Here is a 25384-nt window from a genome sequence, read left to right on the forward strand (position 1 = left end):
GCCCAGTCATGTAGTATATTGCCCAGCCACGTAGTATATTGCCCAGCCACGTAGTATATCGCCCAGCGATGTAGTATATTGCCCAGTTACGTAATATATTGCCCAGCCACATAGTATATTGCCCAGCCATCACGTAGTATACAGCACAGAGCCACATAGCATATTGCACAGCCCATGTAGTATATTGCCCAGCTATGTAGTATATTGGCCAGCTATGTAGTATATTGCCCAGCCACGTATGACACAGGTGAAAAAAATAAAAAATAAACACATACTCACCTTCCGCAGGCGCGTTGTAGCACTGTCCACGGATTATCGCTGGCGGCGGCCATCTTCCAGAGGTCGCACGTGCGCAGATGGTAGTGCTCGGCTTCCTGGGGCTTCAGGAAAATGGCCGCGGGATGCCGCGCATGCGCAGATGGAGATAGCGGCGGCCATTTTCCTGAAGCCGAGTTCCATTGCAAGTCCCAGGGCTGGTGTGAGCAGGACCTATGATGACGTCGCTGTCACATGACCGTGACGTCACGGAAGGTCCTTGCCACACACCAGCCCTGGGACGGGACCGGAAGCTACCACTTGCAATGGAGCAGTCCCAAGAGCGTGGCGAGGAGCGAGAAAGGCGGCGGAGGGTGAGTATAGCAGGTTTTTTTTTAATTATTTTTAACATGCATATTTTTACTATTGATGCTGCATAGGCAGCATCAATAGTAAATAGTTGAGGACACACAGGGTTAATAGCAGCGGTAACGGAGCGCGTTACACCGCGGGCCGTTACCGCTGCCATTAACCCTGTGTGAGCGGTGACTGGAGGGGATTACGGAGCAGGGGAGGGACTAATCGGACTGTGGCCGTCGCTGATTGGTCGCGGCAGCCATAACAGGCAGCTGCCGAGACCAATCAGCGAACGAATAACCGGGAGCGTGGCGAGGAGCGAGAAAGGCGGCGGAGGGTGAGTATAGCAGGTTTTTTTAAAATTATTTTTAACATGCATATTTTTACTATTGATGCTGCATAGGCAGCATCAATAGTAAATAGTTGGGGACACACAGGGTTAGTAGCAGCGGTAACGGAGCGCGTTACACCGCGGGCCGTTACCGCTGCCATTAACCCTGTGTGAGCGGTGACTGGAGGGGATTACGGAGCAGGGGAGGGACTAATCGGACTGTGGCCGTCGCTGATTGGTCGCGGCAGCCATAACAGGCAGCTGCCGAGACCAATCAGCGAACGAATAACCGTGACAGAAGGACAGACAGACGGAAGTGACCCTTAGACAATTATGTATATAGATTTTTGTGACACTTATCTCTGATTAAGGGCATAAGAATTCAAAGTTTAAACATTGCAAAATTTCCATTTTTTTTTTACAAATAAATGCAATTTATATAGAAGAAATTTTACCACAAACATGAAGAACAATATGTCAATATGTCATGAAAAAACAGTCTCAGAATCAGTGGGATACAGCATTCCAGCCTTATTACCTCATAAAGTGGCACTGGTCCGAATTGTAACATGTAAACCACCTTGGGGCTAAAGGGATTAAGTTACTGCAATGTCCCAAATGGGGTAATTGACAATGCAAATCTGAAGAGCTATTGTATACTAAATTTCTTATTGAAGATACAGTATTATTATTATTTATTGTTATAGCGCCATTTATTCCATGGCGCTTTACATGTGAGGAGGGGTATACATAATAAAAACAAGTACAGTAATCTTTGCTTATATTATTAATATTACACCCTGTACATATTAAGATAGGATCTTTGAGATGGGAATACCCCTTTAAAGACTTTTCCATTACTGAGATAAAAGATGACAGATGGTGCTCATAAAGTTCTATGTAGAGGGGAAGTAGAGGAGGAGGAGCTAGAGGAAGACACAGACATTCTACTGCAAGTTTTCATGAAATGACAGCTATACTTTAAGCAACTGTCTGAAATTACTCTTCATCTTAAAGCATAAATTCCACTTAAATGGGTTATCCACTATTTGGACAACCCCTTCTCATTCTTCATGCTTGGCCCCTTTAAAAAAAATCTATACTTACCTGCCTTGACAAGGCAGCTCCAGCGGGGTCGACAATCACATTCCCAGGGCTCATGTGTGGTTATGTCAGGTGATCCCTGTGCTCAATCGATGTTGGAGTCACTGTCCCGCCTTCAGACAAATCGAACATCAAGAGGAAGTCAGAGATCGGCCACAGCTCTGACTATTTGATGATGTTTAATATGTCCGAAGGTGGGGATAGTGAAGCAGGCACTGATTGGGCTCAGGGCTCGTGTGACATCACAACCTCACATGAGCCCTGGGATTGTGAGTGCTGATATCGTTGGAACAGTGCCGACACGGGAGATGAATATGTGTTTTTATTTTAATGGGGCCCAACATGAGAAATGAGAAGCGGTTGTCCAAGTAGTGGATAACCCCTTTAATTCTGCACAATGCATGATATTGGGAGTAGCTGATAGATATAGATTTCCCCTTAATTGCTAACTACTAGAGAATTGTCATGTTTCATTTAGCTGGAAAGAATAGATAAATGGACGAGCATGGTCAACCAGGACAGGAGCTTTTCTTCGTATATGTAACAGCCCTCGTTGCCTTTTCGAATCATCCTTTTAACTGAAAACAAAGAAAAGCAAAGTATTCTCCACAGGACTTTAGATTTTTAAATTACGGTAAATCTAAAAATACCGGACAAAATACAGGATAAAAATGAACATTGTGAACATCATCTATGGAATCCCACTGATGGGCAGATTCCCCTCGATTACGACATAAAGACACTTCTAGCAGCTGCAACATTCAGACGTATCACTGCTTTCCTTACCGTCACGTTGAGATCAGGAGTAGACTGTAATACTACTCCTGGACAATAACTCCCAGGATGAAGTGGATGAGGTCCAAGCACGGGGTCACTTTCCTACACATAGACAGCAGCGAGACACATGATTAGGTGACACAAAATGTTCTGTCGCTAAATTGTTTTCACGTGAAGTCAATAAAGAACTGAGGGAAGATGTAATATGCTGCTAAAAAAAGAAGCAAATTGTTCTGGCCTGATAAAATACATCTTCTACTCTAACGTGTGACCTGCAATTTGTGCACTGCTGAGCGCGGCGTTACTGTATCTCCACAGGTGCAGCACACTGCCTCGGCTTCTTACTGAACTCAATTCACAATGCGGATTCATGGATTCTAATCCTAAACCAAATACAGATGTTCAACATCTCTGAGCTAACCCTGGCTTTATCTCCATCAGCCCCCCGCCACTGAATGTAGTTTCCCTGTAGTTACCCAGCAAAGTATCCCCAGCTTTCTATATTTCTACAGTATCAGATCAACGTAGTGGGACAATTTGATCAAAAGCACCATGACCTGTAGATCACTTTCTAAGTCACTTGTTGCAGGTTTCAAAATATATTTGACCAAATACATGGGTGGGTTAATTGGACATATAATAAAGAGCAATCAATTTTAATGAGTATCTGTCACCAGGTTTTTACTGTTCCATCAGAGCAGCATAAAGTAGGGATAGAAACCATGATTATACTGAGTCACTTACTGGGCTTCTTGCTAGTTTTGATAAAATCCCTGTTTAATCTGCTGCAGCTCCTATCAATGATGACCCCAGCTAACCCCATCTCTCACCATGATTGATAGCTTTCTGACTATAGACAGTGGAAGCAAAAAGCTGTCAGTCAAGGGTGTGGATGGGATTGGACAGAGCTCATGACTGAGAAGTGTGGTAGATAAGGATGTGCTTTATCAAAACTACAGAGAAGAAGCCAGCAAGAAGCAGAAACCTAAACCTAATGCACTCCATTTAACTAGGGTTGCTTACAAGGTAAGAGAAATAAGGTTTGCAGCTCATCCTAATTTTAATGAAAGTAGCTGACCTGCAGTTGCACCCACAATCCGAGGACAGAAGGGCCACAACTTTGAAAAAAGCAAACACTATTTCCTAAACTCCTACAATAATCAATATGAAGATGCCAATGTATTTTTTATTTCTGACATTATTATGGCCACCTCGGTGAAGTTAATACATTTTTTACCGTTTGTGTATAAAACCCGAGATACCCTTTTCAATCTGCTTAATAACTAGGATGACTATAGTTGATGCTTTAGGATACAGATATATCACTTCCAAACATTTGCCAGTAGGACACCCTTTTGGTAATCTTTCACCTGCTGAAATCTATATGCATAGAAACATAAGTAGGTAGATTCATCAGTTCCTACAATGTCATGACTAACAGTAGCATTGCTGGAAACGTGTTGGCCTTGCTGCTGCCTACAATATCTTTAAATTTGTATTAAAAACGTTTTTTGTAATTTTTTGACATCTGGTGCTAGATGTATAGATGTACAACCCTTGAATTCACTCCTGCATTGAATGTCCAACAAGTGATCTGTGCACCCTCCCAGAACTCTGTTTGGGACAAGAGGACTATTTGTTACTGGTGAGCCGACTGCTTCACACTTTTTTGCCTTTATAGTTCACTACAGTTGTGTGAGCTCATCCGAAGGTTAGCATTCCATTATCTCAGATACATTACCTTAATCTCTTTCTTGTTGTCATCTGTATCTGTCAATAGGTCATCTCTATGTATCCTTGCCACTTCACCAGAGGTTTTCTCAACAAAATAAGTGCTATCTCCACAATCTTGAATAATGGATCCTACAAAATAAATTATGGTAGACTAAATAACGCACACATCCTATTTCTCACATAAGACCACTAGTTCATACACCACAAATCATAACTGATCTGGCAGATGCTCTCTGCTAAATGAGCAAACACCATTTGTAGACACTTTAGCTGGCCACACGCAATAGATAGTTGTTGGCCAAATGACAGCTATCTCAGCTAACACTCCCATACACAGGATAGCTTGTTTGCTAGTGCACTCCTGTGTTTTCTATGATAAAGAGACTGCTTGATATGTTGGCCTGTGGCTAATCTCTGGGTGGACAATGTGATCAATAGTCCTTGATCGGATATGACCGATCAACATCTCTCCCCGACTATCGTCAGAGGGCCACCATATACATTAGACTGTCGGGCAAACCCATCAATATTGGCAGGTTTGGATGACATTAGCCTAATGTACATAGGGCCCTTTAGAGGTTTACTCCCATGCAAGTCTTTCATGGCTGAGAAGGGAATAAAGCTGGATTTTCACTGGACGATTATCATGAATGAGCGTTCCTAAAAATGCTCGCTTCCCAATGATAGGGCAATGTAATCAGACTACCAATCCCTCGACAAATGAGGAAAATGCTCACTCGTTGGGTCAAATGACGTTTTGGCTTGATGAAAAGATCATTGTTCTTAGCAGTGCATCGTTCTGTGTAAAGAAGACCTGTACTGCCAAGAACAAAAAAACTAGCCTCTGAGAAACTCAGATGGAGGATGAATTAAAAGACCACTACACCTAAAGTTGACAGCTTATAACAGTGCAGCATAGAAACCATTGTATAAATCATTTTTCATACACATATGTGTAATTTGGCAGGTTATAAGTATTAAGGATCACTCACAATGGCGTATAAAAATGTGTGGTCCCATTTTCATCCAGAAAAGTGGACAATTTTTTCTCACTTCTCATCCATGTGCAGTCCGTTTTTTTACTAAGCAGCTATTAATCTTTTACAGGACCATTTACAGTTTCCTATGTTACAGAATTGTAATGTATCTGTAAAAATGGGATGCCATACTGATGGTCTGTATGGCATGTAATTTTTTCTTGCACTGTACTGATTTCACAGTGAAATCGCAGCATGCCGCAATTTTTTCTCATGCCGAATACAGCTGAGAAAAAAATACGCAGAGCTGCATTGTCACATTGAATGACATTGATCTGAGTGCAATCCAATTTTTGACCAGATTGCACTCATCCTATTTATACGCTAGTATGAGCAAGACCTTTATGTGAGAAAAAGTGGTGAGTTCAACATTTTTCCAGATTTCTTGAAAGTAACTACTTAAAAAAAAAAAAAACACTCAAATTCTCCTATCGCCCACCAGAAACAGATGTTTCCACACAATGGATTACAGAAAATAATAGATTATTGGTTTATGAAAGTACATGTTTAACTACCTACTTGTGTTTTTTTTTTGCTATTTATTGTTGTTATTATTATAGACATTTAGCACATGTATTCTTTCAACTCTATTATTATCATACCTTCCTCATACCATCCATTGTGTGAGCAGATTGAAAGCACCTTTTTTCCTGGTAGAGGCAGCGGGTCAGTACTCAGAACTGGTATTTCTGGAATTATTTGGAGTAAAAGATACACATGAATAATGGTCAGAGGCTTAATAGCACTTTACAACTAATTTTATTTATAGGTACTCTATATACAACACAGTTTACAAACTAGCGTCAATGGAAGTTATCTCCTTGCACGGAATCTCCACAAATTTATTTTGTACACAATCATGAGAAAAAGTAGTACAATTTTTTATTTCTATGGTTTTACATACCAGAACAAAATAAAAGCATCTAATCCTTAGAAGTCTTTAAAATTAGATAAATACAACCTTGGATGAACCTCAAGACAAAAATTACACCGTGCAAATATTTATTTTACGAAAATAAGGCAAAAATGTAGAAGCAGTGTGTGAAAAATTAAGTAAACTGTTACTGCTTCCATAAAAGGGTAAGTTGCAACCAGATGCTGCTAATCAAATGCCATTGACTATTTGTTCTTCAGCAAGTGTGACCATCTCTATAAAAACAAGTCTTGTTACTTTGTGGGTCTAGAGAATTCAGTTGAGTGTTACACCAATGCCCAGGAGAAAACACATCAACAATGAACTCATTCATGCAATTGCTGCGGTCTATCAATCTGACAAAGGTTATAAGGCTATTTTGAAAGTATTTTTGTCCATCATTTTACAGTGGGAACGATTATTCATAAGTGGAAAATGAGAATCTGCCTCCAGAGCTTATTATAAATAAAAGCCCCCTTCACCAGTGTGAGACATGTAGATCAGGAGAGCAGACTGTCAGTCATTACATGACTCATACTTGTAACACACCCTTTTAGTTAAAATCAGCTCTGGAGGCAGATTTTAGGGAAATCTGTGCCCAGCCCGCATATCTTAACAGCTAATTTACATATAAGAAAAACATGGATCACAGATATCAAAGTATAATTTTAATCAGCTTCCTATGACCTACCTGCCCAGATAAATGACTTAGGAAGGTTGATCTTACTGACAGATTGCCTTTCTCGTACATGCTTTCAATGCAGCAGTGCCTCATTTCTGATCAGTGAGTAGATATTTAAGGCAGAGTAATTTGTAAGGTCTCAGTTTTTCTACTTGATCCTCTATATGATTAGCACAAGTAAGTGATTGGATGAGTGTTTTCATTAGTGAAAACGAACAGCAGTTATTTCTCATGCTAGATGATAAATGTGGCACTTTCTACAGTTCTTTGTGTGAGCATGCATTTATCATGGTAAAAACAGTAACAATAACTGCAATGATTTTCTGACAAACAACCAGTGATGCATTTTCCTAGCATTACAAACCACAAGTAAATATGGTATACAATTTTCTGCAACTTTACACTTTCTTTGAAAAACATTTGTGGAAAGAGATATAGACTATTGTCATCTAGACAGGAATGTTAAAGGGGTTCTCCAAAAGTGAGATAAAATGGAGTCCATGATATAATTCAAACTGCAGCCCATCCTTGTCTTGTGTCACTACAAGTTGCAGACTGAAGATGTAAGGGTATGTGCACACGTCAGGATTTTCTAGCAGAAATTTCCAGACAAAAAACGGACATTTCTGCCAGAAATCGCGTTTTTTCACGTTTTTGACGCGTTTTTGATGCGTTTTTTCCCAAATGCATAGAATAGCGGGAAAAACGCGAAAAATCCACAAAATTAATGAACATGCTGCTTTTTCTTACCGCAATGCGTTTTTTTGCGGAAAAAAACGCACCATATGCACAAAAATTGCAGAATGATTCTAAATGGTAGGATGCATATGTCTGCAGTTTGTAATGCGTTTTTATCATGAAAAAACGCGAAAAAAACGCAAAAAAAACCTGAACGTGTGCACATACCCTTAACCTCACGAAATGTGTGTCAACTGATAAGAGTTGTGTGACTCCGCACCTGGCTACCCCGCCTGATCTCGCTATTATGCCAGAAGGATTGCGTAGTGCAGTCTCCCCACTTGTACCAACAATAGGTTCAGCACCCCCTGGGGACATGTAAGGTCAGTTTGGTACAGTTTTACACAGACACCCCATGTCTATACAAGACCAGGGATGCATGGGAAGTGAGTGGATGTGGCCCATGCAGTCGCTGACGTGGCACCATACTCGCTCACAAATTTGACAGGCTGAGAGGCCCCTTTCACTACCACAAGTGAAACAGCACTGCCAGCCCAGTAGGACTTACACCAGAACCTTGTTAGATATAAGCCCATTTCGGGCCAGAAATCAGCCCCAGTAGCATGGAAAGTTTAAGCTGAGAATATGAATGTGTAGATTTGTGGATTGAGATAAAAGAGCAGTTCAAGGTTAAATTATATATTTCCAACATAGAGAAATGAAAGAACAGCACCAGGGTCATATGCCCTATTTTATATGGTGGATCCGTAAGGTAGACCAGCGTGCAGTTTTGCAAAATGTTGGGTAATAGGTGCTCAGCATAAAACAATGAATGAAATAAATGGAAGTTGAAGTTGCACCTGGACCCGTTGAAGCTCTGAGTGCGCGAAACGGCCATTGTCCACTTTCCTCTCCACGCAACCCTTGGAATACCTGCCGTTCCCATGGACTGAATTTGTTTAAACCTTTAATGGTGTAATAAAGACTATGAAATCAATGCAAAAGGGTGAGTGCCGCATTTCTTCTTCAACTTCTAAATTATATATTTAATTGACTCCCCAAACCTATGAAAGGTTAAATCTCCCCAAACCTATGAAAGATCATAAGTTCCCAACGGAAGGTTATAGGGCGGCAGTTCTGGTGGGCCCCCATTACACCTGGAGAGCAAACACAGCATTGCTACCTGGCTCCTACTAGCCATTCTAAATATCTCCCCACTCTGGGGTGCTACAATGGATCGAGACCCTGGAAGACGTTTGGTCTGTTCCAGAGATCTAAAAAATGTAACCAATGTGTGGCTAGGATGTAAGATAAGTCCATATTCTCCACGTTCTCCTGTACCCGTCGTGACTTGTATCGTTTAAGATTACTGTACTTGTTTTTATTATGTATACCCCTCCTGACATGTAAAGCACCATGGAATAAATGGCGCTAAATAATAATAATGATAGCTGACTCAACAAAGCATTTAGACTTCTCTGAAGCTGAGAAAGCTGGGATCCCCCTTCTGAGCCAGGTGTCCTGTTAAAACGGCATGTTTCAAGAGGAAAGTAAGCTGCCATTAAATCCTCACCATCCTTCACAAGTTGTTTCACACATACCCCATCAACGACTGGAAGCACGGCTTACACATACTAAGAAATATGTTTTAACCCATATTATGCTCGGAGAGGAGATCTCCAGCTTCATCCTCCTAAGTCAGTCTGACAGCTTTATAGCAGTGCACAGAGAGAGACTGCTCTGAACTGGAAAACAAACATTGAGGAGGATGAAGCTGGAGATAATCCCCTTTGCACTCAGTGAGGAAGAGACATATATTTGTCAAAGATGATAGCCCTGCTCCCAGCTGCGGTACAGGTGCTTCTCACAAAATTAGAATATCATGAAAAATTTAATTTATTTCAGTTCTTCAATACAAAAAGTGAAACTCATATATTATATATAGTCATTACAAACAGAGTAATCAGCTTCAAGTGTTTATTTCTGTTAATGTTGATGATTATGGCTTACAGCTAATGAAAACACAAAAGTCATTATCTCCGTAAATTAGAATACTTTATAACACCAGCTTAAAAAATGATTTTAAAATCCAAAATGTTGGCCTACTGAAATGTATGTTCAGTAAATGTACTCAATACTTGGTTGGGGCTCCTTTTGTATCAAATACTGCTTTAATGTGGCGTGGAATGGAGGTGATCAGTCTATGGCACTGTTGAGGTGTTATGGAAGCCCAGGTTGCTTTGATAGCAACTTTCGGCTTGTCTGCATTGTTGGGTCTGGTGTCTATCATCTTCCTCTTGACAATTCCCCATAGAAGATTCTCTATGGGGTTAAGGTCAGGCGAGTTTGCTGGCCAATCAAGCACAGTGATATTGTCATTTTTAAACCAGGTATTGATACTTTTGGCAGTGTGGACTGGTGCCAAGTCCTGCCGGAGAATGAAATTTCCATCCCCAAAAAGCTTGTCGGCAGAGGCAAGAATGAAGTGCTCTAAAATTTCCTGGTAGACGGCTGCTCTGACTTTGGTCTTGATAAAACACAGTGAACCTATACCAGGAGGTTATATGGCTCTACAAACCATCACTGATTGTGGAAACTTCACACTAGACCTCAAGCAGCTTGGATTGTGTGCTTCTCCACTCTTCCTTCAGAATCTGGGACCTTGATTTCCAAATGAAAAGCGAAATTTCCATTCAACTGAAAACAAAATCTTGGACCACTGAGCAACAGTCCAGTTCTTTTTCTCCTTAACCCAGGTAATACGCTTCTGGCGTTGTCTATTGGTCATGGCTTGACACAAGGAATGCGACACTTGTAACCCATGTCCTGGATAAGTCTGTGTGTGGTGGCTCTTTACTCTTGAAGCAATGACTCCGGCAGCAGTCCACTCCTTGTGAATCTCCCCCAAATTTTTGAATGGCTTTTTCTTAACAGTCATTTCAAGGCTGCGGTTATCCCAGTTGTTTTTCTACCACACTTTTGTCTTCCACTCAACTTTCAATTAATATGCTTGGATACAGCACTCTGTGAACAGCCAGCTTCTTTAGCAATGACCTTTTGTGGCTTACCTTCCTTGTAGAGTGTGTCAATGACTGCTTTCTGAACATCTGTCAAGTCAGCAGGCTGATTGTGGAGCCTACTGAAACTGACTAAGGGGCCTTTTTAACCCCTTCCCAACCTGTGACACAGCGTATGCGTCATGAAAGTCGGTGCCAATCCGACCTGTGACGCATATGCTGTGTTACAGAAAGATCGCTTCCCTGCAGATCGGGTGAAAGGGTTAACTGTAATTTCACCCGATCTGCAGGGACAGGGGGAGTGGTAGTTTAGCCCAGGGGGGGTGGCTTCACCCCCCGTGGCTACGATCGCTCTGATTGGCTGTTGAAAGTGAAACTGTCAATCACAGCGATTTGTAATATTTCACCTAAAAAACTGGTGAAATATTACAATCCAGCCATGGCCGATGCTGCAATATCATCGGCCATGGCTGGAAACACTGATGTGCCCCCACCCCACCGATCGCCCCCCCAGCCCTCCGATCTGTGGTCCGCTCCCCTCCGTCCTGTGCTCCGCTCCCCCGTCCTCCTGTCCGCTCCCCCCATGCTCCAATCCCACCCCCCGTGCTCCAATCCAACCCCCCCGCACTCCGATCCACCCCCTCGCACTGCGATCCACCCCCCGTGCTCCAATCCACCCCCCCGTGTTCCGATCCACCTCCCCATGCTCCGATCCACCCCCCGTGCTCCCCCCCACCCCATCATACTTACCGAGCCTCCCGGGGTCCGTCCGTCTTCTTTCCTGGGCGCCGCCATCTTCCAAAATGGCGGGCACATGCGCAGTGCGCCCGCCGAATCTGCAGGCCGGCAGATTCGTTTCAAGTGCATTTTGATCACTGTGATAAAACCTCACAGTGATCAAAATACAAAAAATACTAAATGACGCCCCCCCTTTGTCACCCCCATAGGTAGGGACAATAATAAAATAAATAATTTTTTTTTTCTTCCACTAAGGTTGGGATTAGAACTAGGGTTAGGGTTCCGGTATGTGCACACGTATTCTGGTCCTCTGCGGATTTTTCCGCAGCGGATTTGATAAATCCGCAGTGCTAAACCGCTGCGGATTTATCACGGATTTACCGCGGTTTTTCTGTGCATTTCACTGCGGTTTTACAACTGCGGTTTACTATTGGAGCAGTTGTAAAACCGCTGCGGAATCCGCAGAAAGAAGTGACATGCTACGGAATGTGAACCCCTGCGTTTCCGTGCAGTTTTTCCGCAGCATGTGTACAGCGATTTTTGTTTCCCATAGGTTTACATTGAACTGTAAACTCATGGGAAACTGCTGCGGATCCGCAGCGTTTTCCACAGTGTGTGCACATACCTTTAGAATTGGCTATGTGCACACGGTGCGGATTTGGCTGCGGATCCGCAGTGGATTGGCCGCTGCGGATTCGCAGCAGAGTTCCATCAGGTTTACAGTACCAAGTAAACCTATGGAAAACCAAATCCGCTGTGCCCATGGTGCGGAAAATACAGCGCGGAAATGCTGCGTTGTATTTTCCGCAGCATGTCAATTCTTTGTGCGGATTCCGCAGCGTTTTACACCTCTTCCTCAATAGGAATCCGCAGGTGAAATCCGCACAAAAAACACTGGAAATCCGCGGTAAATCCACAGGTAAAACGCAGTGCCTTTTACCCACGGATTTTTCAAAAATGGTGCGGAAAAATCTCACATGAATCCGCAACGTGGGCACATAGCCTTAGGTTAGGGTTGGAATTAGGGTTGTGGTTAGGGTTGTGATTAAGGTTATAGCTACAGTTGGGATAAGGGTTAGGGGTGTGTTGGGGTTAGTGTTGGAGGTAGAATTGAGGGGTTTCCACTGTTTAGGCACATCAGGGGTCTCCAAACGCAACATGGCGCCACCATTGATTCCAGCCAATCTTGTATTCAAAAAATCAAATGGTGCTCCCTCACTTCCGAGCCCCGACGTGTGCCCAAACAGTGGTTTACCCCCACATATGGGGTACCAGCATACTCAGGACAAACTGCGCAACAATTACTGGGGTCCAATTTCTCCTGTTACCCTTGGGAAAATAAAAAATTGCTTGCTAAAACATCATTTTTGAGGAAAGAAAAATGATTTTTTATTTTCATGGCTCTGCGTTGTAAACGTATGTGAAGCACTTGGGGGTTCAAAGTGCTCACCACATATCTAGATAAGTTCCTTGGGGAGTCTAGTTTCCAAAATGGGGTCACTTGTGGGGGGTTTCTAATGTTTAGGCACACCAGGGGCTCTGCAAACGCAACGTGACGCCCGCAGACCATTCCATCAAAGTCTGCATTTCAAAACGTCACTACTTCACTTCCGAGCCCCGGCATGTGCCCAAACAGTGGTTTACCCCCACATACGGGGTATCACCGTACTCAGAAGAAACTGGACAACAACTATTGGGGTCAAATTTCTCCTGTTACCCTTGGGAAAATTAAAAAATTCTGGGCTAAAAAATTATTTTTGAGGAAAGAAAACGTATTTATTATTTTCACTGCTCTGCGTTATAAACTTCTGTGAAGCACTTGGGGGTTCAAAGTGCTCACCACACATCTAGATAAGTTCCTTTGGGGGTCTAGTTTCCGAAATGGGGTCACTTGTGGGGAGTTTCTACTGTTTAGGCACATCAGGGGCTCTGCAAACGCAACGTGACGCCCGCAGAGCATTCCATCAAAGTCTGCATTTCAAAACATCACTACTTCCCTTCCAAACCCTGACATGTGCCGAAACAGTGGTTTACCCACACATATGGGGTATCAGTGTACTCAGGAGAAACTGAACAACAACTTTTGGGGTCAAATTTCTCCTGTTACCCTTGGGAAAATAAAAAATTGCGGGCTAAAAAATCATATTTGAGAAAAGATTTGTTTTTTATTTTCATGGTTCTGCGTTATAAACTTCTGTGAAGCACTTGGGGGTTCAAAGTTCGTTTGGGGGTCTAGTTTCCAAAATGGGGTCATTTGTGGGGGATCTGCAATGTTTAGGCACATAGGGGCTCTCCAAACGCGACATGGTGTCCGCTAATGATTGGAGCTAATTTTCCATTTAAAAAGCCAAATGGCGTGCCTTCCCTTCCGAGCCCTGCCGTGCGCCCAAACAGTGGTTTACCCCCACGTATGGGGTATCAGCGTACTCAGGACAAACTGGACAACAACATTTGGGGTCCAATTTCTCCTAATACCCTTGGAAAAATAGGAAATTCCAGGCTAAAAAATAATTTTTGAGGAAAGAAAAATTATTTTTTATTTTCATGGCTCTGCGTTATAAACTTCTGTGAGCACCTTGGAGTTTAAAGTGCTCAATATGCACCTAGATAAGTTCCTTGGGGGGTCTAGTTTCCAAAATGGGGTCACTTGTGGGGGAGCTCTAATGTTTAGGCACACAGGGGCTCTCCAAACGCGACATGGTGTCCGCAAACAATTGGAGCTAATTTTCCATTCAAAAAGTCAAATGGCGCGCCTTCCCTTCCGAGCCCTGCCGTGGTTTACCCCCACATGTGAGGTATCGTTGTACTCAGGAGAAATTGCCCAACAAATTTTAGGATCCATTTCATCCTGTTGCCCATGTGAAAATGAAAAAATTGAGGCTAAAATAATTTTTTTGTGAAAAAAAAAGTACTTTTTCATTTTTACGGATGAATTTGTGAAGCATCTGAGGGTTTAAAGTGCTCATTATGCATCTAGATAAGTTCCTTGGGGTGTCTAGTTTCCAAAATGGGGTCACTTGTGGGGGAGCTCCAATTTTTAGGCACACGGGGGCTCTCCAAACGCGACATGGTGTCCGCTAAAGAGTGGAGCCAATTTTTCATTCAAAAAGTCAAATGGCGCTCCTTCCCTTCCAAGCCCTGCCGTGCGCCCAAACAGTGGTTTACTCCCACATATGAGGTATCAGCGTACTCAGGACAAATTGGACAACAACTTTCGTGGTTCAGTTTCTCCTTTTACATAGTAACATACATAGTAACATAGTTAGTAAGGCCGAAAAAAGACATTTGTCCATCCAGTTCAGCCTATATTCCATCATAATAAATCCCCAGATCTACGTCCTTCTACAGAACCTAATAATTGTATGATACAATATTGTTCTGCTCCAGGAAGACATCCAGGCCTCTCTTGAACCCCTCGACTGAGTTCGCCATCACCACCTCCTCAGGCAAGCAATTCCAGATTCTCACTGCCCTAACAGTAAAGAATCCTCTTCTATGTTGGTGGAAAAACCTTCTCTATTCCAGACGCAAAGAATGCCCCCTTGTGCCCATCACCTTCCTTGGTATAAACAGATCCTCAGCGAGATATTTGTATTGTCCCCTTACTTATACATGGTTATTAGATCGCCCCTCAGTCGTCTTTTTTCTAGACTAAATAATCCTAATTTCGCTAATCTATCTGGGTATTGTAGTTCTCCCATCCCCTTTATTAATTTTGTTGCCCTCCTTTGTACTCTCTCTAGTTCCATTATATCCTTCCTGAGCACTGGTGCCCAAAACTGGACACAGTACTCCATGTGCGGTCTAACTAGGGATTTGTACAGAGGCAGTATAATGCTCTCATCATGTGTATCCAGACCTCTTTTAATGCACCCAATGATCCTGTTTGCCTTGGCAGCTGCTGCCTGGCACTGGCTGCTCCAGGTAAGTTTATCATTAACTAGGATCCCCAAGTCCTTCTCCCTGTCAGATTTACCCAGTGGTTTCCCGTTCAGTGTGTAATGGTGATATTGATTCCTTCTTCCCATGTGTATAACCTTACATTTATCATTGTTAAACCTCATCTGCCACCTTTCAGCCCAAGTTTCCAACTTATCCAGATCCATCTGTAGCAGAATACTATCTTCTCTTGTATTAACTGCTTTACATAGTTTTGTATCATCTGCAAATATCGATATTTTACTGTGTAAACCTTCTACCAGATCATTAATGAATATGTTGAAGAGAACAGGTCCCAATACTGACCCCTGCGGTACCCCACTGGTCACAGCGACCCAGTTAGAGACTATACCATTTATAACCACCCTCTGCTTTCTATCACTAAGCCAGTTACTAACCCATTTACACACATTTTCCCCCAGACCAAGCATTCTCATTTTGTGTACCAACCTCTTGTGCGGCACGGTATCAAACGCTTTGGAAAAATCGAGATATACCACGTCCAATGACTCACCGTGGTCCAGCCTATAGCTTACCTCTTCATAAAAACTGATTAGATTGGTTTGACAGGAGCGATTTCTCATAAACCCATGCTGATATGGAGTTAAACAGTTATTCTCATTGAGATAATCCAGAATAACATCCCTCAGAAACCCTTCAAATATTTTACCAACAATAGAGGTTAGACTTACTGGCCTATAATTTCCAGGTTCACTTTTAGAGCCCTTTTTGAATATTGGAACCACATTTGCTATGCGCCAGTCCTGCGGAACAGACCCTGTCGCTATAGAGTCCCTAAAAATAAGAAATAATGGTTTATCTATTACATTACTTAGTTCTCTTAGTACTCGTGGGTGTATGCCATCCGGACCCGGAGATTTATCTATTTTAATCTTATTTAGCCGGTTTCGCACCTCTTCTTGGGTTAGATTGGTGACCCTTAATATAGGGTTTTCATTGTTTCTTGGGATTTCACCTAGCATTTCATTTTCCACCGTGAATACCGTGGAGAAGAAGGTGTTTAATATGTTAGCTTTTTCCTCGTCATCTACAACCATTCTTTCCTCACTATTTTTTAAGGGGCCTACATTTTCAGTTTTTATTCTTTTACTATTGATATAGTTGAAGAACAGTTTGGGATTAGTTTTACTCTCCTGAGCAATGTGCTTCTCTGTTTCCTTTTTGGGAAAATAAAAAAATTGTTGCTAAAAGATCATTTTTGTGACTAAAAAGTTAAATGTTCATTTTTTCCTTCCATGTTGCTTCTGCTGCTGTGAAGCACCTGAAGGGTTAATAAACTTCTTGAATGTGGTTTTGTGCACCTTGAGGAGTGCAGTTTTTAGAATGGTGTCACTTTTGGGTATTTTCAGCCATATAGACCCCTCAAACTGACTTCAAATGTGAGGTGGTCACTAAAAAAAATGGTTTTGTAAATTTTCGTTGTAAAAATGAGGAATCGCTGGTCAAATTTTAACCCTTATAACTTCCTAGCAAAAAAAATTTTGTTTCCAAAATTGTGCTGATGTAAAGTAGACATGTGGGTAATGTTATTTATTAACTATTTTGTGTCACATAACTCTCTGGTTTAACAGAATAAAAATTAAAAATGTGAAAATTGCGAAATTTTCAAAATTTTCGCCAAATTTCCGTTTTTATCACAAATAAATGCAGAATTTATTGACCTAAATTTACCACTAACATGAAGCCCAATATGTAACGAAAAAATAATCTCAGAACCGCTAGGATCCGTTGAAGCGTTCCTGAGTTATTACCTCATAAAGGGACACTGGTCAGAATTGCAAAAAACGGCCAGGTCATTAAGGTCAAAATAGGCTGGGTCATGAAGGGGTTAAAGGCCTTTGCAGGTGTTTTTTTCTTAATTATTCTAATTTACTGAGATAATGAGTTTTTGGTTTTCATTGGCTGTATGCCATACTCATCAACATAAACAGAAATAAACACTTGAAATAGATTACTCTTGTTTGCAATGATTCTATATGATATATGAGTTTCACTTTTTATATTGAACAACTGAAATAAATTAAAATTTTGATGATATTCTAATTTTGTGAGAAGCACCTGTATATGTGATATAGCTCTTGTCAATTGAAACACAGGTTTCAGGAGCTGTATGTCTTCAGTCTGCAACCTATACTGACACATGACTAGGATGGGCTGCATTTTGAATAATATGGGGATGCCATTTTATCTCATTCTAGGAGAACACCTTTAAGATGCATTTACAATCGTAAATACAATACATACATGATATTCGTGCAGTTTAATGCCCCCCATACACATTAGACTTTGCTGTCTGAACCTGCTGATATTGACGTGTTTGGCCAACATTCTGATGTGTGTGGGAGTCTCAAGCAATTTATTGTTGCGGGAAATACCAATCTGGCATGTCTGTTTACTCATAGAAGGCATCTATAATTCCAAGCACTTGGCCTAGTAGAACTATATTAGCTGCAGGATATATAAGTTTCAATTTATAACTAATTTATGAATAACTGTTTTTGCCTGGAAAACCCAAAGTTTATGGCTGGTAAAACAATGTCTCAGGCTAAACTCACACCTTGAATACACTTTTAACTGCAATAGTGTCAATGTATCTTAGACAAATATAAGCCAAAAGAAAACCATTCAGGTATATGTTTGCCTGTAAAGGTCTACAGGTAAGTCAACATTTACAACAGAAGATCTTCCTGGCATACAGACACTAGACTACAATTGCGGTGTGAATTCAGTCAGAAAACAACTGACACATTCTGAAAGATGTTTTATAGAATTTTCCAAAAGTAGCCTACGGCATACATAGAAACACCACTGCTGGGGCTAGTGACTGGCTGCAGAAGTCACGTTATTGATAGATGAGATATCATCACTGCAGAACCAACCAATACCACTGAAGCAGTCACATTGGAGAAGTCGGGTAATCAACAATGGTTATTCTTTTATTTTATAACATTTCCTACTCCTTGGCAACTTTTGTAATACTTCGGCAAATCCTTCAACTGAGACTACTTGTGAACTGCGTGCACACAACTCTGATCCCGCTCCCAGCTGGATTTGAATGAGCATGTGCTGAACACAACTGCCCTTTGGGCGAATATGTAATACTGATAACGCATTATATGCCATTATTGTAAGTTGTATTATGTGGCAGTGAATTGTGATATAAGATGGCAAAGTTACTATGAAGTAATTTCTCCATCATGCAAATATAGTAATAGAACACCCCACCTATGGTGGCAGGACCTCGATGATGATCAAGGGTGGCTTAACTTCCTCTGGCAATGGAAACATATAGTGTGAGGAGAGCAAGATTTATTCAATCAAAAATCAGTAAAACTTTCATCATCATTGGACCTTTCAACAGGACAATGATTCCAAGCAAACTTCAAAGTCTACCAAAGCTTGATTTCAGAAGATGTCCTAGAAGAATCTAGAGTGTTAATTACTGTCTCCTGACTTGAACCTCATAGAAAATGTTTGATGAGATTTGAAGAATGCAGTTGCAACAATGAAACTTATACATTTTAGTAAACTAGAAGCCATTGCCCATGAGGAATGAGCTAAGATTTCTCAGGAACGTTGCCAGAAGCTGATATCTAAATATGCATAACATTTGCTGCAGGTCATCAGGAAGCCAAAAGGAACTCTACTAAGTACTAAAGACACTTGTCATGAAGGGGCAGAATAATTCTGAGACTGCTGTAGTCTTTAAAAATGGCATTTTTGTTATGTTGTTAAGGTTCTATTGAGCTCTTTAGAGTGATTGTGTTGATTGTTTTATTGAAAATAGCAGAAAGTTTGTAAATTTTGCTAATAAGCAAAATCGCAATGGAGGTTGTTGGATGTTTTTGATTGTAACAGTAGATTATTTTTTTTGTTAAGGAAACTGACCTGTGTGTTTGCACGTTGGAAATAAGACTACACGTTCATTGGGGACAGGTACATCAGTGTACAAAGCTGTTGTGAAACAAGTAAAAAAAAAGTTATAAATGCTGACTTGCATCAAACTAATTCCCTGGAAATACTGTCATCAAATATAGTAAAGTCTGGCTAATATCTATCATAGTGTTCTAAAGTGAAAGGTTAATATCCACTAATTAAGACAAGGTAAAACAAAGTTAGCGCTGAACAAATAAATAAAGTCATGTTGTCACTGCCTTGTGCCCAGACACATGTCTTGTACATTGTGCAGAGTGTGAACACCGACATCTTTGATCTTTTATCTGCCACAAGAGCCAATCATTTTCTGAAACCGTAGGCAAATCCTGCAGAATCCACTGGACAATCTGTTAATCACTGGTTTAAGTCATGCTTAGCATAAGGCCGCACACTGCTTATGCTAGAAGACAGTACAATAATACTTGCTGCACATAAAAGTCTACAGAATTTATTCATATATTGTAATATTAAATGATTTTACATTAACACCAACATTGTATTCCGGGTCATAATATATTGATATGAGTATTAAATACTTATTGTTTGCAGCATGCATTCTAACAAAGCCTTTCTGCCTTATTTGCTCTTAAGGATAGAACAGTATGAGATACATTGTATACTTTTATACATATGTGTCTTACTGTAGACAAAGAAAAGTATACAAATGGTCAAATACACTGCATTATATTAATTATGGCAGCAGCAAGATGAAGAAAGATATTTACTTCTCCACTGCCAAGTTTAGATTAATCCTGGTAATGGGGCTAAAACTAATCTCCTGATGTCTCGTGAAAGCCAAATAAGAACAGCCGAAGCAGCTGCTACAGAAGGAAAAGATGCTGCCGGAAACTTCACTGTACATACGTCTCATCCAATTCATATTTAGAATGTAATTTTCCATTTTATTTAAAGTTTTTGTCTTATAACCTAAGAACCTTTCCACAGTAACATAAATAAACAAGTAGATTCACAAATCTTGATTCTAACTATAGATTTAAATTAAGTTTCTGCATTGTTTATAGGTTTAAATTTGACATACTGTACATATTAGAGAAATGTCAGCAATCAGCATATCTAATGCATATAATGCTAGATGCACGTTCATATAGTGCCTTCTGCTCAGCACTACGTTGGAGTCTCTGGCTAAATACTCAAAAAACAGGATTCTGATGGCAACCCTTGACTTCAGTGATGCCCATACAGTCACTTTGGACATGGTCTAGCCACAGTTTGTGCATGTCTGAACCCTCTCTAGCCTCTTTCCTGGCAGCATTCGTATTTTTTAAAGTGATTTTGGTTTCCTCATTAAAGAGAATGACTCTGTTGGGGTTCCCATGAGAATCAAGTTTTTTGGAGATTCCGACAGAAACATTGACACAGTGCTTAGTGTAAAGCACTATATGTATGTGAACCTAGCCTCTCTCAGTTTGGCTGGCCCAAAATCTGCTATAAGGGTATCAAGGATGTTAGACATTTTGGGTTTCACAAAGCCCAATCAGAAAGGTAACTTAAAACTTGGCCCCATTTAAAACTGTTTCCCAGCCTATTACATGCTTTTATAATAATTCTTCAAATGCATGTATCTTTTCCCATGTACAGAACAAATCAGTCAACAGCAGCACTTACTGGAGACGGACCCATAGAAGGCGCCTTGACAGCGTGAAATGGCCATTGTCCTGTACCATCTCCTTGCCCACTCCCTGCCTGACATCTTGTTTGTATTCCTAATGGATTATAGAATGCTATTTTTGCAGTACTTGGTGAGTGCCATTTTCTATTTGCTATTTGTATGCTACTTTATAATAATTCTATTTGGGATATGAAACCATGAGCCCTTCCACCATAGCAGAGGTGGAACTTTTATCTATGCAAACTCTAAAAATAAGCCCTTGTGCCTGGTCTATTAGTTATTGCTGACAGAGGAGACTACCACGGATTTATTGCTCTCTTGTAATTGAAATATTGTTGATCCAAGTATACAAAGTTTATAGGTTAGATAGGAAAGATATTAGTTATTATGTGGCTGCCTGGCTTAAAGAGAACCTATCATCAGGATTTTATACCCTAAACTAAAGGCATTTGTGCAAAGGTACTTTAATATTGATTAAATCCTTACTTTCCTGTAGAAATAAGTTTTACTGTTTTAGACAAATCTATTGATGAAATTATCTTGTAATGAGTTGTAAGTGCAGTGGGTGGGTGCTACACTTACAGCTCTCCAGCCTCTCTCCCTATTCTTCGTCCACGGCCTGCCTCGTGTCTCTGACTGACAGGTCACTGAAATATTTTTGATGGGTGATGTATCTGGATAGTAGGTATTTTATATTCAAGCAAATTGCTGGATTGCTACTTTATTTCTGAACCGGTCATGTGAAAAAACACTATTAACCTGCAGATACGGGGTTAATCTTCAGGTTAATAGCATTCAGATCCTTTCAAAATCGAAGATGAGCTATGCCCACCAGCATCAGGGGCTTATCTACAGCATTCTGGAATGCTGTAGATAAGCCCCCGATGTATCCTGAAAGATGAGAAAAAGAGGTTGGATTATACTCACCTGAGTGGGCTGTCCGATCCGATGGGCGTCGCGGTCCGGGGCCTCCTATCTTCATAGGATGACGTCCTTTTCTTGTCTTCTTGCTGTGGTTCTGGTGCAGGTGTACTTTGTCTGCAATGTTGAGGGACTCTCTGACCTTTCCCGGTGCCTACGCACTGCAGTACTTTGCTCTGCCCTCAACAGGGCAGACAAAGTACGCCTGTGCCGGAGCTGCAGCATGAATACAAGAAGAGGACATCATCGTAAGAAGATGGGAGGCCCCGGACCGGACCGCGACGCCCATCGGACCGGACCACAGCAGGACAGCCACTGGGTGAGTATAATCTAACCTCTTTTTCTCATCTTTCAGGATACATTGGGGGCTTATCTACAGCATTCCAGAATGCTGTAGATAAGCAGACAACCAATTAGAATAATATGAGGATATATTTGCTTGCCCAGGTCCTGGGCGTGGGTAGTTGGTAGGGCCTAGTAGGGCTAGAAGGGACAGTCGACGTGGAGCGGGGGCGCCATATCGTAATTTAGGGTGCCAACCTCCGCTGTTAGGTAGGTGAGAGCCATTATAGGGCCACCTAACAGGGACTGTGTCAGGAATACATTTGTTACCACTCCCTGTATTTTTCCTAGCCTACCCAAACCTAGGTGGTTGATGTTGGTAGCATACATTTAAGTAATTTGAATTGTCTATGAGAATTTTAGAAATTATTAATAAAATATTTTTTTAGGATATTTCGTTGCTGTAGATAAGCCCCTGATGCCGGTGGGCTTAGCTCATCTTCGATTTTGGGGGTAACAGGTTCCCTTTAATTTCCTCCCGGCAGCACGGCTCTAAGTGCAGGCATTAAGCAGGTTCAGAATGCTATTAACCTTACTAAGTCATGCAAGTCAATGAGTGCTTGAAATATCAAACTGCACTAGAATGACATCTGAATGCAATCCAATTTCCACATCTTCATAGATTGGAGGAGATGGAAACATTTTTTTCTCCATCTTTTCCTCATCTGATAGAATCGGCGTACACTATGATCACACTCTGATCAGCATGTCATTTGCATAATAGGCCGAATTTTCAGATGAGAGAATATATGGCCATCTGCCCCTGCCCTAATTGACGCCAATCACTGATAATGCAGGCCACTGGATTTCTAACCCCAGATTTAACAGGAATATGAATAAAATAGAAGTTCTAGTTATACAAACTTTTTGGATGTTACCATATATTAATCTGCTCACCTTCTCTAGGTCTATAACATGCTGTCTGCAGATCGGGAAGTAAAAAGCAATGTAATTCAACTCTTTCCTTACTTACTACCTATCTCTGCTGTACCTGTCGAAATGGCGCCTTCAATGACTCATTGCAGGGTAAAAAAGAATCTTTGGTCTTAATCTTTAAAACAGCAAAGCAATTATGCCAACTGTACACATAGCTCTTAAGGTACCGTCACACTGAACGATATCGCAAACGATCCGTGACGTTGCAGCGTCCTGGCTAGCGATATCGTTGAGTTTGACAGGCAGCAGTGATCAGGATCCTGTTGTGCCATCATTGGTCGGAGCAAAAAGTCCAGAACTTTATTTCGTTGCTGGACTCCCGCAGACATCGCTGAATTGGTGTGTGTGACGCCGATTCAGCGATGTCTTCACAGGTAACCAGGGTAAACATCGGGTTACTAAGCGCAGAGCCGCACTTAGTAACCCGATGTTTACCCTGGAACCAGCGTAAACGTTATAAAAACAAACACTACATACTTACATTCCAGTGTCTGTCCCCCGGCGCTGTGCTTCTCTGCACTGTGAGCGCCGGCCGGAAAGTAGAGCACAGCGGTGACGTCACCGCTGTGCTTTCCGGCCAGCCGGCGCTCACAGTCAGTGCAGAGAAGCACAGCGCCGGGGGACAGACACCGGAATGTAAGTATGTAGTGTTTTTTTTTTTTTACGTTTACGCTGGTAACCAGGGTAAACATCAGGTTACTAAGCGCGGCCCTGCGCTTAGTAACCCGATGTTTACCCTGGTCACCAGGGGACTTCGCATAGTTGGTGGCTGGAGAGCTGTCTGTGTGTCAGCTCTCCAGCGACCACACAGCGATGCTGCAGCGATCGGGATCGTTGTCTAGATCGCTGCAGCGTCGCTAAATGTGACGGTACCTTTAAGGTTTCTAATCAGGACAGGATTTGTTTGAAGACTAAGCAGATGAAGTACATCAATCTTCTTTGACAGGTCTAAAAACACTCATTTTTATTTTGTCTTATATAGATATTTTTCATTGTTAGACACACTTAATACTTCCAGAAAAAAAAATATATATATATAGCTCCAGTATATATATATATATATATATATATATATATATATATATATATATATATATATATATATAAATATATATATATATACTAGATGGTGGCCCGATTCTAAAGCATCGGGGATTGTAGAATATGTATATATGTATGTAATTTATTTATGAAGATTTTAGAATAATACAATAAATACACAGAATTCGGCTGGCCGGGCCCGACCAATTAGCGAAGCGTGGTTCAAATCCCGCACCAATTCGCGTCCGGAGTGCGCCTGTCGCTGATTGATCGCGGCCGGCCATGTAGTATATAGCACAGTCACATAGTATACAGCACAGCCACGTAGTATATAGCAGCCCACATAGCATATAACACAGCCACGTAGTATATAACACAACTCATGTAGTATATAACAGCCCAGGCAGTATATAACACAGCCCACATAATGTATAATACAGCCCATGTAGTGTATAACACAGCCACATAGTATATAACACAGCCCACATAGTATATTGCACAGCCACATAGTATATTGCACAGCCACGTAGTATATTGCACAGCCCTCGTAGTATATAGCATAGCCATGTAGTATATAGCACAGCCACGTAGTATATTGCACAGCCCACGCAGGATATTACACAGCCACGTAGTATATTACACAGCCCACGTAGTATATAGCACAGCAACGTAGTATATAACAGCCCACGCAGTATATAACACAGCCCATGTAGTGCATAACACAGCCCACATAGTGTATAACACAGCCATGTAGTATATAACACAGCCTACATAGTATATTGCACAGCAACGTAGTATGTAGCACAGCCCACGCAGTATATTGAACAGCCAACGTAGAATATTGCACAGCCACGTAGTATATTGCACAGCCACATAGTATGTTGCACAGCCACATTGCACAGCCCACGTAGTATATTGCACAGCCACATAGTATATTGCACAGCCACGTAGTATATTGCACAGCCACGTAGAATATTTCACAGCCAACGTAGTAT

The 25384-nt window shown here is 41.4% G+C and overlaps 1 protein-coding gene across 1 annotated transcript in view; it reads right to left on the reverse strand.

Annotated features, from left to right (window-relative positions):
• The window catches only part of VWA3B (von Willebrand factor A domain containing 3B), a 430059-nt gene that overhangs the window by 16106 nt on the left and 388569 nt on the right, over positions 1-25384 (reverse strand). Inside the window, exons 30-32 of the mRNA XM_069757817.1 lie at positions 6198-6284; positions 4566-4687; positions 2834-2926 (exon numbers count right to left, since the gene is read on the reverse strand). Coding sequence (XP_069613918.1) covers positions 2834-2926; positions 4566-4687; positions 6198-6284 — 302 coding nt within the window. The remainder of the gene's footprint in view (positions 1-2833; positions 2927-4565; positions 4688-6197; positions 6285-25384) is intronic.

The sequence above is a fragment of the Ranitomeya imitator genome, chromosome 3, assembly GCF_032444005.1.
Source record: "Ranitomeya imitator isolate aRanImi1 chromosome 3, aRanImi1.pri, whole genome shotgun sequence".
Lineage (NCBI taxonomy): Eukaryota > Metazoa > Chordata > Amphibia > Anura > Dendrobatidae > Ranitomeya > Ranitomeya imitator.